The 12,294-nt window shown below is 37.2% G+C and overlaps 1 protein-coding gene across 4 annotated transcripts in view; it reads right to left on the bottom strand.

Moving 5' to 3' along the window:
* Positions 1-1,369: 1,369 nt before the first annotated feature.
* The window catches only part of TMEM236 (transmembrane protein 236), a 36,577-nt gene continuing 25,652 nt past the window's right edge, over positions 1,370-12,294 (bottom strand). For 2 of the 4 annotated variants that reach the window (XM_078075189.1, XM_036097073.2), the window contains one exon: positions 1,370-4,690. In XM_078075189.1, the coding sequence (XP_077931315.1) occupies positions 4,107-4,690 (584 nt within the window). In that variant the 3' untranslated portion in view covers positions 1,370-4,106. The remainder of the gene's footprint in view (positions 4,691-12,294) is intronic. The other 2 variants (XR_013449006.1, XR_013449007.1) reach the window with 2 other exon arrangements.

Genomic DNA, 12,294 nt, shown 5'->3' with positions numbered 1-12,294 from the left:
GAAAGAGAAATTAAGAAAACATTCCCATTTACAGTTGCACCAAAAAGAATAAAGTACCCAGGAATAAGTATTTTAAAATACCTATTTAACCAAGGAAGTGAAAGACTTGTACTGTGAAAAATATAAGATGTTGATGAAAGTAATTGAAGATGACACAAATAAATAGAAAGATATGTCATGCTTCTGAATTGGAACAAGTAATATTGTTAAGATATCCATACTACCCAAAGCAATCTATAGGATCAATGTAATCCTATCAAAATACCAATGGCATTTTTCATAGAAATAGAACAAATAGTCCTAAAATTCGTGTGGAAGCAAAAAAGGCCCTGAATAACCAAAGCGATCTTGAAAAAGAACAAAGTTGGAGGCCTTCATGCTTCTTGACTTTAGAATATACTACAAAGCTTTAATAATCAAAACAGCATGGTACTCACTCACACACACACACACACATGCATACACACACAAAATGGACACACAAATCAATAGAATAAAATAGAAAGCCCAGGAAAAAGCCTACAATTATATGGTCAATTTATCTATGACAAAGGAGGCAAGACTATACGATGAGGAAAAAGACAGGCTCTTCAATAAATGATGTTGGGAAAACTGGACAGCTACATGGAAAAGAATGAAACTGGACCACTTTTTCAACCCATATACAAAAATAAAGTCAAAATTAATTAAAGACATAAATTTAAGACCTGAAACCATAAAATTCCTAAAAGAAAACATAGGCAGTAAACTCTTGGACATAGGTCTTAGCAATATTTTTTTTGGACCTATCTCCCGAGGCAAGGGCAACAGAAGCAAAACTAAACAAATGGGACTACATCAAATGAAAAAGCTTTTGCAGAAAGCCATCAACAAAATGAAAAGGCAACTTACCGAATGGGAGAATATATTTGCCAATGATATGTCTGATAAGGGGTTAATATCCAAAATATATAAAGAACTAATACAAGTCAACACCAAAAAAAAAAAAAAAAAAAAAATTTAATTAAAAAATAGACAGAGGAGGGAGATGAAGAGGCATCTTCCAAAGAGGACATACAGATGGCCAACAGACACATGAAAAGATGCTCAACATCACTAATAACCAGGGAAATGCAAATCAAAACTACAATATCACCTCACACCAATCAGAATGGCTAGTATCCAAAGGACAAGAAATAATAAGTGTTGGTAAGAATGTGGAGAAATGGGAACCTACAGCTGTTGGTGGGAATGTATGTAATATTGTTCAGCCATTATGGAAAACAGTATGGAGATACCTCAAAAAATTAAAAATAGGACTACCATACAATCCAGTGATTCTACCTCTGGGTATTTATCAGGAGAAAATGAAAACACTGATTCAAAAAGATATGTGCACCCCTATGTTCATTGCAGCACTGTTCACAATAACCAAGATACAGAAGCAGCCTAAGTATCCATCAACACATGAATAAATTTAAAAATGTGATATATATACAATGGAATATTACTCAGCCATAAAAAGAATGAAATCTTGCCATCTGCAACAACATGGATGGTTCTTGATGGTATGATGCTAAGTGAAATAAGTCAGACAGAGAAGGACAAATACCATATGATTTCATTTATATGTGGAATCTAAAAAACAAAACAAATGAACAAACAAAACAAAACAGAAATAGACTCTTAGATACAGAGAACAAATTGATAATTGCCAGAGGGGAAGGGTGGGGGTGGATGGGTGAAATAGGTGAAGAGGATTAAGAGGTGTAATTTTCCAGTTATAAAATAAATAAGTCACGGGGATATAAAGTACAGCATAGGGAGTGTAGGCAATAATATTGTAAATACTGCGTATGATGACAGATGGTAACTAGACTCATTACAGTGATCATTTTGTAATGTATGTAAACAAATTACTATGTTATACACCTAAAATTAATATTGTATGTCAACTATTCTTCAATTAAAAAAAATTTTAATTAAACAAAATACTGAAAAGCATTAAATATAAAAAAACATAGACTTGAACTTTATAAACGTGTACACTCTTGAAATAAAATACTAAATTAAATTAGTTACTCAATAATTTTCCTCCTACATGTACATGACTTTACTATTTGGATAAAGTGTTATGACTTCCCAATATATCAGGTACATCCATATTCAAATATTAGACACAAAATACATTCTAAACTCAGTAATATTTAGAGTTTGAACACTGTTCACTCTATAAATTCCAACATAAAGATAAATATAAATGTATGTAAAATATTTCATAAATAAGAATATTACAAATCAACTACCTCATCATAGGTTTTCCTTAATTAAAAAAGATTATCATAGCATTATTTGAAAGAAATGATTTCAATTCTCATTTTTTAAGAGTTAGAAGTATTAGAAGTTCCTGTTGGATTGACAGATGAGGTGAGAGATACATTGTTAAACAAGATTAAGGACTTAAACATTAATGGGGAACTCAATAAAGCCAATCCATAATGAAAGTCTTAACCGAGTGCTACAATTCGGCTCTATGAAAACTCAGGAGGGACAGTCAAATGCCTGATGAATCAATAGCCACAACAACTTTAATCTGTATATTTGCTCATTTTGAACCTAATACTACTTGGTGAAAAATTATAATCTGAGGTAATCTTAAGACTTTACATATTATTTTTCACAAATGCATGGTTAAAATTTTTATTCCCAGACAGTAAACAGGGACGCAGCAAAGAATGAGACAGGAAAATTAAAACAATGCATTTAGCTACTTGTTTCTCTGGGATTTGGTATATTTGAAATATTTAGAATTTATCGGGTTATTATTGTTTGCCAGACAATGTCATGAGAGCATTTCCTGTCTCATATAATCCTCTCAATTTTCTTAAAGTACAATTCTAACCTACTAAGGTACTGTTATTAGTCTCATGTTTTAGATGTGGAAACTAGGGCTTACCGTGGTCAAAGAACTTGCCCCAAGCCATAAAGCTAGAAGCTAAGCTTTTAATAACTGTGAATAGATCTCTTCTAATAGTGTGAGGAAAAACCATAAAGCACAGGGGCCCACTGAGACTGGGGAATTTGGTGGAGGGTAGGGGTGGCAGGTAAGTTCAGTTATCCATCCTTAAGCTATTTGTTGCCACAGATCACTGAAGAGACTTGCTAATTTAACACATTACTCTGCACACATAAGCCTCCCAAATTCTTCTAGCAGCTGAATATCCAAGAGTGTCCCAATATAGTGAAAGCAAGTTTCACAATTATGTATCTCATCACTTAATATCAAGATATTCATTACATATTATCACATAAAACACTAAGCATTTGCTGCTATATTCATAAGCTGAATGTCTAATTCTAAACAGGGCGTGCAACTGTTTTTAGGATGGTCTGAAATTCCACAAACAAAATATTCTTTGAAATCCACATCTTCAGTGTATGGCTTCTTCCTATTATAAAACTTTAGGTATTACTGATGTACCTAGACTTCATTCTACTAAACAGTATTTACATTAATACTTCAGTACTAGCAAAAGAACTGTGCCTCAAACTGAACCAAACATCTATTAAACTGAATTGCTGTTTATGCTGAAATTCGTCGATTACATAAAAGTCACTTGCCACAGTGTATTAAAGAACATAATCCCATGTGTGAAGAAGACCCTAAAACTACAATTCAAATTGTTAAAAAGTATAATCTAAAAATTATTCAAGAACTTGAGGTGTATTTTCTAAAAAAACAGTTCTCACTAAGTCTTGTAATGCTCTTTAATTTATATAAATGATAAGAATCTCATTCTTGGGCTAACTTAGTGGGAAAACATGTTCTAATTTTTTTAAAGCTTTAATGAAGAGTGTTTTGAGAAAAAGTGTGGTATACATAACTAAAATGACTAACATTTTCTAGAGATACAGGGGAGTTAACATAAGAATAAAACTTTGCTTAAATTTAACATCATTTGAATATATTTTTTAAAAAGTGATATGCTACAGTTATTAAAAACAGTGTATTCTCTACAATGTATTCATTTCTTTACATAGTACAAAAACTTATGCCCCAGAAAAAAAAAAATTACAAATGTGTACACATGCATAATGCAGAGGTTTGACTATATTACATTTTCTCTTTAAAATGAAGACGTTTCAAAAGTAGAGAAAGCCCTGAATTTGGTTACGTGATTGAAGTACACATAAGAGAGAGTCACCAGGATGTTTTTACAAAGGCCCAGTACAGGTGTGATAGTTCCCAGGGCAATGACTAAACTAAGTCTAACAAAAATAAAGGGTAAATCCTGGAGAAGGATGCCCAGGGAATTCAGAAGAGGGTTCTGAGGAGTTAATATAATTCGAAGGAGAGAAATAAAACTGAATATGTAGACTGGGTATAGCCAGCCTGACTTATACACGGCGGAGTGGCCAGCCACGCGCACCATTTCTATGGTGTCAGACCACAGCATAAAGCTCCACAGGAAGATCTGGGCACGGTCGTCCTGCTGGGACATATTTCCCAGGACTCCCGAGTGAAAGGAGGGCTCTTGGGGTCTCGCCAGCACTGGAGCGGGGTTCTGCATCCTTGTTGCCGATGGCAGTGACGCCTCGGTCCTCCTAGCCGGCTGAGGAGGTGAAGTGCTTTCTTCATTTTGCTTCACTTGGTCCGTCACAGTTTTTATTTCCTGCAAAGTGGCTGTATGACCGTGCCTATCCTCGTTACCTGCAACAAATTGATTTATTTGAATTTAAAAATGGTTTAAATTGTATGTAAATTAAAATTTTATTTCAATTTTACTTAAGTTTTAAAATTTAAAGATAAAATTGTAAGTGTTCTCTCATTTGACACCTGTTTTACACATATAACTTCAGACAACAATGGGAGGCATATGGCCAAAAAATAAAAAACAAACAAACAAACGAAAAACCAGAGGCAGAGAAGGTTCTGCATATTTTTGTATTTTTCTAGATATGGATTCCAAGTCATTTCCACCATTTCACAGTACTAGCCATGACTGGTTAGTGAGCTAAGCACTTCCACACATTATCTCATTTAATCCTCAGAAAAAAAGTGGACAGATGGGGATTACTATCCCATTTTATAAATATAGAAACTGCAGCCCAAGAGGTGAAATGACACACCAATTCAAATACACAGTTAGTAATGGGCAGAGTTGGAATTTACACCCAGATCTGTTTGACCCCAATTGATAATCTCTTAACTTTATGGCTACTATTACTGTCTAGAGGCAATACATCATGTACTAATTATAAAACATACAAATATCATAAAATCAAATGACTCTAAAAGTCCAATGGTCCAATGCTGTCATTTTTACAGGAAGTCCACAGGGATCACTACAATCCAGATCTCCAGGCTTGGAGTTTGGTCCTGAGAGGGAATCTGATGGACCATGAGAAAGTCTTCATGAAGGTTGCCACTCAATCCAAGTTTCTTTAAACTGTACTATCCTCAGAGTTTTTGAACCAGTCAGTACAATTGATCAGACTAAAGCAATTTGTTTGTGGCCACAAGGCTATCCCTGATCAACACAACAGGCATCTGAATAAGGAGGATATTTTCTCATGAACTTCACATCGTGTGTGAGTGTGTGTGTGCACTCATGCGCATGCCTCTCTGTGCACACATGGGTGTTGAGGTTGGGGAATTATGGAGGGATCCTCAAATCTCAAAACTTACAACCAGTGTCGATGTTGATAGAGTGGTTCTTATGCATAAATGGTACAGCACATTATTTCTCAAACATTCATCTAGTTAAGCACCATTTTTTTTTTTTTTTGGCTAAGAATTTGTTAGGTCTTAACAAAGTTTACTCAGCAAACACGCTGAGTTGTCATATTACTTGATAAGACAAAATAGCTCTAAAGGTTAAAGACACGAAGTCAATAAATATTTGTTGAACTATACTGAACTGATGTGAAAACATTTTAAAATAAATAAATTATTATGATTAATGACTAATAAAATGTTTGATTACTATAAATAGGAGCTGTTTAAAGAACAAACAAACCTTGGTTTTCTTCTTTAAAATTTTAAGTGTGAATTGAGTAAATCAATAAACTAAAAAGATAATCTAAATTCTTGATGAAATAGTATTTTTTTTAAAAAAGATTTTATTTATTAATTTGACAGAGAGAGACATAGCAAGAGAGGGAACACAAGCAGAGGGACTGGTAGAGGGAGAAGCAGGCTTCCCACAGAGCAGGGAGCCCGATGTGGGGCTCGATCCCAGGACCCCGGGATCATGACCTGAGCCGAAGGCAGACGCTTAACAACTGAGCCACCCAGGCACCCTGAAATAGTACTTACTTCTGATATGAATCATTTATAAATAAATGGTAGGACCCTTAGAAACTTCTTTACCAACCTTAGATGACACAGTAGCATGAATGAGTATCATTTTAATAAATAATAGTCAGGTAAGAAAGAAAATTATATACTCATTACTATTATTTTAATATTCATAAAATCATCTCTTTTTAAACTCAGATGCTCACTGGCAGCAGTTATATCTCTCATTTTACAAAAGAAAAAAAAACAACATGGAAATTATGTTTCTTAGAGTATGTCATGTCCTGGAGAACTCTCCTTCACCTGTCTTAGTAGATAAAACTATTTGAAGGGAAATCCAAATTCCTCTGTCAACACAAATAATGCAGTGTATAATGTGGGCTTTGGAGGATGATTGCAAATTCAGCACTATTTCAATGCCAGTAAGTGGCAAGCTAAGACATGACACATTAACATTTTTAAACAGTAAGAATCTTAATATCTGTGGATAAGAGCTGTGAGATGAACAATGAATTCTTAGCTAGAGTTCATTTTTAATAAGCTACTAAAGTCCCAACCCATGGGTATTTGGTGAAATTGGGGCTGGGAGCTTCATATCTCTCCACAGCTCAATAGAAACTAGCTTAGATTTGGGGGTACAAGGACTCTGTTGTCTTCTTTCCAAGGGAGAAGTACTAGAACTATTGGCTGGAGAGTTCTGCTGGCCTGCCAGAGGACAAGGTAGTGTTGAAGAAGCCAAGAAACGGTTGGTCATTCGAGTAGACCCCAAATTTACCCCCAAGTAATGTAAACTTTCATGTACTCAATACTATTCCATTTGATTCAGTAACTAGTTCCCCTCCAAATTATTATTTTAATTTCCACTTTGTTCTTTTGTTGTTGTTGTTGGTGGTGTTCTGTTGGGGTAAAAGGATATTTATTTGTGCAAAATCCATAAAAGATCTAAGCATGAAGAAAGAGATCTACTCACTTCCCTAGAGGTTGACATTTCCCTGCAAAAAGTAAAAGTAACAGCCATTCTGTAGCTCCCTACATCTGATGCCAGTCGCCAAAACAACATTGTCTTCACTGTGCAAGCTAAATACTTAAGAACATGTAATTTTAATCACAGGTAAATGTTTAAGTAGGTAATTCACATCTATTTTTTAAATTACTTATTTATTTGAGAGAGAGCATGCATCTGCGGGGGGGGGGGGCAGACGGAGAGGAACAAGAAGACTCTGCACTCTGCACCCAGAGGGGAGCCCAACAGGGGACTTGATCCCACCACCCCGAGATCATGACCTGAGCTGAAACCAAGAGTCAGTCGCTCAACCAACTGAGCCACCCAGGCAACCCTTGATTATTTCTTTGTATTGATGTATTTCTCTCTCTAAATTGTTCCCCAAAGTTTTAGATAGTTTATAGGGAAAACCTAAGAACAACATAACAAATCAGTAGTGGAGAATTTTCTAAAGTGAACATGTGTGCCTCTTGCAAAGAGAATAGGAAAGAAATAAGAGTTATTTAAATATAAGAGAAAAAGAATCATAAGGAAAGGCACCTAAAGCCAAGACGGGAATGGAGCTGATACTAAAAATGCACTAGTGAGGCTCCCAGTTGTCTGTTAGGAGCAGACAGATTTTAGAGGGCCATACCAAGCTTCAACCGGACATAGAGAATGGTAGCAAATACTGTGAAAACAGTCCCACCTTCACCATGCTGTAACCTGTGATCACATCAATAAATACAGAAGAATAAAATGTGGCAGGGCTTTAAAAAGAAGGTCAGTTCTGTGATGAGAGACTCTCGTATGGGTCTGAGTGAGACTAGAGGTCAGGAAGGCTCATTCAAGAAGTGAGAGTTAAGCAGCGACCTGAAGAATAAGTAGGAATGAATTAGGTGAAAAATGGAGAAAGGAATATTCTAGGTAGTAGAAAGAGCATGTGCAAAGATCTTTCAGCCAGAGTGATCGAAAGAGGGAAAGTTTTGTAAGGAGTTGGGGAAGCAGAGGGGGAAGAAGAGGAGAGGAGCCCAAACCTAATAAGTGCTCTCTATATACCAGGCACTGTCTTAAGCCCTTTCTGTGCATTAATTCACTTAATCCTTAGAATAACTCTATACCATAGATGCTGTTATTTTCCCACCTGAAAGATGAATAAACTAAGGCACAGAGAGATTGACAATTGTTTCTAAGGTCACACAGATAGCAAGGAAAGAGACCAGAACTTGAACCTCAAACCCTTTGCCCCTAGATCACGCTATCAGTGGCAGACTCAGACTGTGTGGCACCTTATGGGCCATGATAAAGGCTTTGTACTTTCTTCTAAGCTCAATGGAAAGCCGCTGAAGAGGGAGAGTGGAAGGCAGAGGAACCAGAAAGGACATAGTCTTGATTAACAGTCCCCCAAATCTATTTTTCCTGAGAGAAAATGTTCTAGAGAAGGTGAAATGCTAATGAATTAGAAATAACACTCTGAGGAAAAAAAAAATCTAGAAAAGACGAAAATTAATAGTCATTACAAATATCTTAAAGTATTTTAAGCACACAAAGCACTTTTGGTCATGGAAAAAATGTAATAAATTAAAATACACAACAAGGCACTTATATACATTGTTATTTTGATGCTATCTACCGACTAAACTCAACTGGACTGTGTATAGTTTGTTTCCTTTCAGCAGCACATCTGAGCTCTGGAAGACAAGTAACTTCATTGCCAAGTAATAAATGATGAAACCAGCATCTACTTCACAGGGTGGTTATGAGGACTGAGCAAGTCAATATATATAGAACACTTAAAATGGTGCCTGACACACAGCAACAGCCATATGTGTGTTAAATGAATCAAACACAGCAATCACTAAATATAAGAATGCAGTAAATAGTAAAAGTGATTACAGTTTGTTAAACTTTGGTTATAGTTACACTGTTACCCCCATCCCACTTATGGGGGGGGAGGGGCGGAGGTCAAAAAGTTTGAGAAACTGTGTCATACTAGAGAGCCTTCATGAGGTCAGGACTTTAATTCTCATATTTGCCTGCTCAGATCACACAGCTTACAACAGCTAACAAGAGTCTATCACGTGCATCTCTTCCCAGTTCCGTGATCAGTGTTCAGTGACATCACCTTGGTAGCTTGAAAATGGTCATGGAAGGAGTAATTACACCAGAGAAATGGACAAAGGCTACAAATCAGGGCCTTCCCCTGCATTCCCTGGAGAGACGGTGGTTTAAACATTGACCAGCATACTACTGCTTGTGTTCAAAATGGTATGCAAGTTTTCACCAAATAATAATAATTCATAATAATAATGAATTCAAGACAAATATTCAACCCATCATCAATTTTGAAAGAGCTCATGGACTTTCTTTAGAAAAAGCATTATACTGTTTTCCAGTACATTCCAAAGCCTATTCACTGCCAGTTCCCTACCAGGCATGAGAATAAATAAACGTATCATTTCTGGATTTTAGGCAATGTAAAATATTAAGAAAATTCTTTTGTCTGCTGCAGCTTGAAGGCTGGATAGTTTAAAGACCACCTTCCTGGACAAGATATTATATTATATATAATAATATAACAATTATAATCATTATATTAAATATATGGACAACTATAAATATATGATATATATTAATATATGATAATTATCTATCATATAATATTGACTATATTTAAATAAAACATAAATAGTAAAGTAAAATGCTGAAAAGCATATGGGTATCTTATTTCCAAATATAAATAATTCTAGACTTTGAAATGCCTCTACTAGTAAGTGCTTGGATATAGAACAAAGCTTGGAATCCCAGCAGGAACACAAGCTGGGTGACAGAAATGGACACACATGGGAATGAGCCTGTTTTTAGCCTTCAGAGCGCTTGCCTCAACTTTAATTATACACATTTGCTAGTGTAATTTATTGATTTGCTATTATGTCCACTAAACCGAGAGCTCCATAACAGGGGGACTCTGCCCGTTTTCACTCACCACTGTACCCGCAGGACCTAGCAGAGTGCCTGGTATACAATAGATCCTCCCTAAAGATTTGCTGTATAAAAGATGGGAGACATTCCTGCTCAGGAGTCTGTTCACATAAGGGAGCAATGGGCATCTTGCTGGGGGAATGTGCTTGAAGGCAAGTAAGCCAAGGCATTAAAGCCAGGTGGAATAACAACGCACCCCCCCCCCACCCTCCATTCAACAGGAAGAAGGTCTCCGGAGTCCTGCACAGGGTCTGCCCTAAGATTGTGGTCTAGATCCTAGAGAGAGCTCTTTAAGTGAGACCATGCAACTGACACAGCTAACAAGCCCTGGAGGACATTAGGAGGTCCTGGCAGCACGGCCTGGGCACATGCTCAGCTCACCGGTGAGAGAAGACGTCACACATGGCTTTGGGCCCGGGATCACAGCCAGAGCAAAGTGTCCCCAGCATCGCCCAGCAGGACTGGGACAGACATCGGCGGGAGACGGCTCCTACAGCAGCAGGCTGATTCAAGACATTGCAAAGGCTTCCCAGGCACCGGCGGCAAGTGGGATCACCAGTCAAGGGACAAAAATGCCCACGTGTGATTCCGAGAAGACAGTGTTTCTGAGTTCATAGGACACAGACTAAGAACACCACCCCCATCCAGAAATAGGGGGACTTGGGGTTCTGAAATAGCAGGTGCAAGCAGAGCCACAGCAAAATGATGCTCCATACAAAGGACCCCATGATGTTTAACACAAAATGACCAAGAACGTCCATACCTTCTGCAGACCATCAGCTCAACAACCTACTTTATTCTCTCTTCCCTCCAAGACAAGAAAATCTAGATTTTTTAAAAAATATTGTATTTATTTATTTGACACACAGAGACAGAGAGAGAGAGAGTACACAAGCTGGGAGAAGAGGAGAGGGAGAGGGAGAAGCAGGCTCCCTGCTGAGCAGAGAGCTGACATGGGGCTCCATCCCAGGACCCTGGGGTCATGACCTGAGCTGAAGACAGACACTTAACCGACTGAGCCACCCAGGCGCCCCAAGAAAATCTAGATATTGAAAATCAACGACCTATGCCTTTACTCTCAATCTGGGGCCATAATCTTTGCGGACTAATAATGATAGGAAGAACAAGGCTTGGTATTGTAACAAGGTAATGCATGCTGAGTTCTTCATGCTCCCTTATTTCTATCAGTCTCCCTAAAATATTTACTTTGAAAATATCCTGCAACTCTCAAGAATCTCACTTGATATACTAACATTGTTCATAAATTTTCCCCATGTAGGAAGAAAGTAACAATTAAATGCCGAATTGCTATAACCATGTAAAGTTGTCCTAATCAAAGGGTCACAATTTGATAGCACCTGATGTCTTCTGTCTTTTGGCATGAGGATTGCTACAATATAATTTCTAGCCCAATACCCACTGACCTAATCCTGACAGCTGGTACTTCATTAGAAGGTATAAATCAGAAATTCTACTCTTCTCTCATCCCAGTCTGGTAAATAGCTACTTACTTCTTGAGAAGGGGAAAAAATCCTAGAACTAACGTACATACTTTTCTGAAACTTCCTTCTTCTAAGTAGCAAAAGGAGGGTGTGAAGGAAATACTCCCCCTTTTTGGCATGGCCCCGAACACAGTGTTCCTCATATGCACTCTCTAAAGCCATTGCAAAATACATTATGGAAACCCAGCTCACACGCTGGGCTCATATTGTATAATAAGCTTTTTCTTAAAAAGAAACAAAGGGGAACTCAAAGTGCCATTTATTTTATTCAGAGAAAAGCAGCATCCCTTTTTCCCCCCTTTACTGTCTGTGGCATCTCTTACATTCTATCTGGTTAAAGTGTGTTGCATTCCATTTCAAGGAAATTTGGAAAGCAAATAGCTTCAGGAATTTGGATTTGGGCTCTCAGCTTTTAACTTGGTATATGTCACAATTCCCAATACTTCCTATCACGAGGGGCTCTCCGTCAGGGTGGGTATCAGAACTGTTTGCAGAACTTTTGAAAGTTGCAGATGCCAGGCCTTGCATATACTTCAAGCCAGAAATTG

Source organism: Halichoerus grypus, chromosome 6 (assembly GCF_964656455.1).
Source record: "Halichoerus grypus chromosome 6, mHalGry1.hap1.1, whole genome shotgun sequence".
Classification (NCBI taxonomy): Eukaryota; Metazoa; Chordata; class Mammalia; order Carnivora; family Phocidae; genus Halichoerus; species Halichoerus grypus.
The sequence above is the reverse complement of the archived record's forward strand: the minus strand, read 5'-3'. Positions and strand labels throughout refer to the sequence as shown.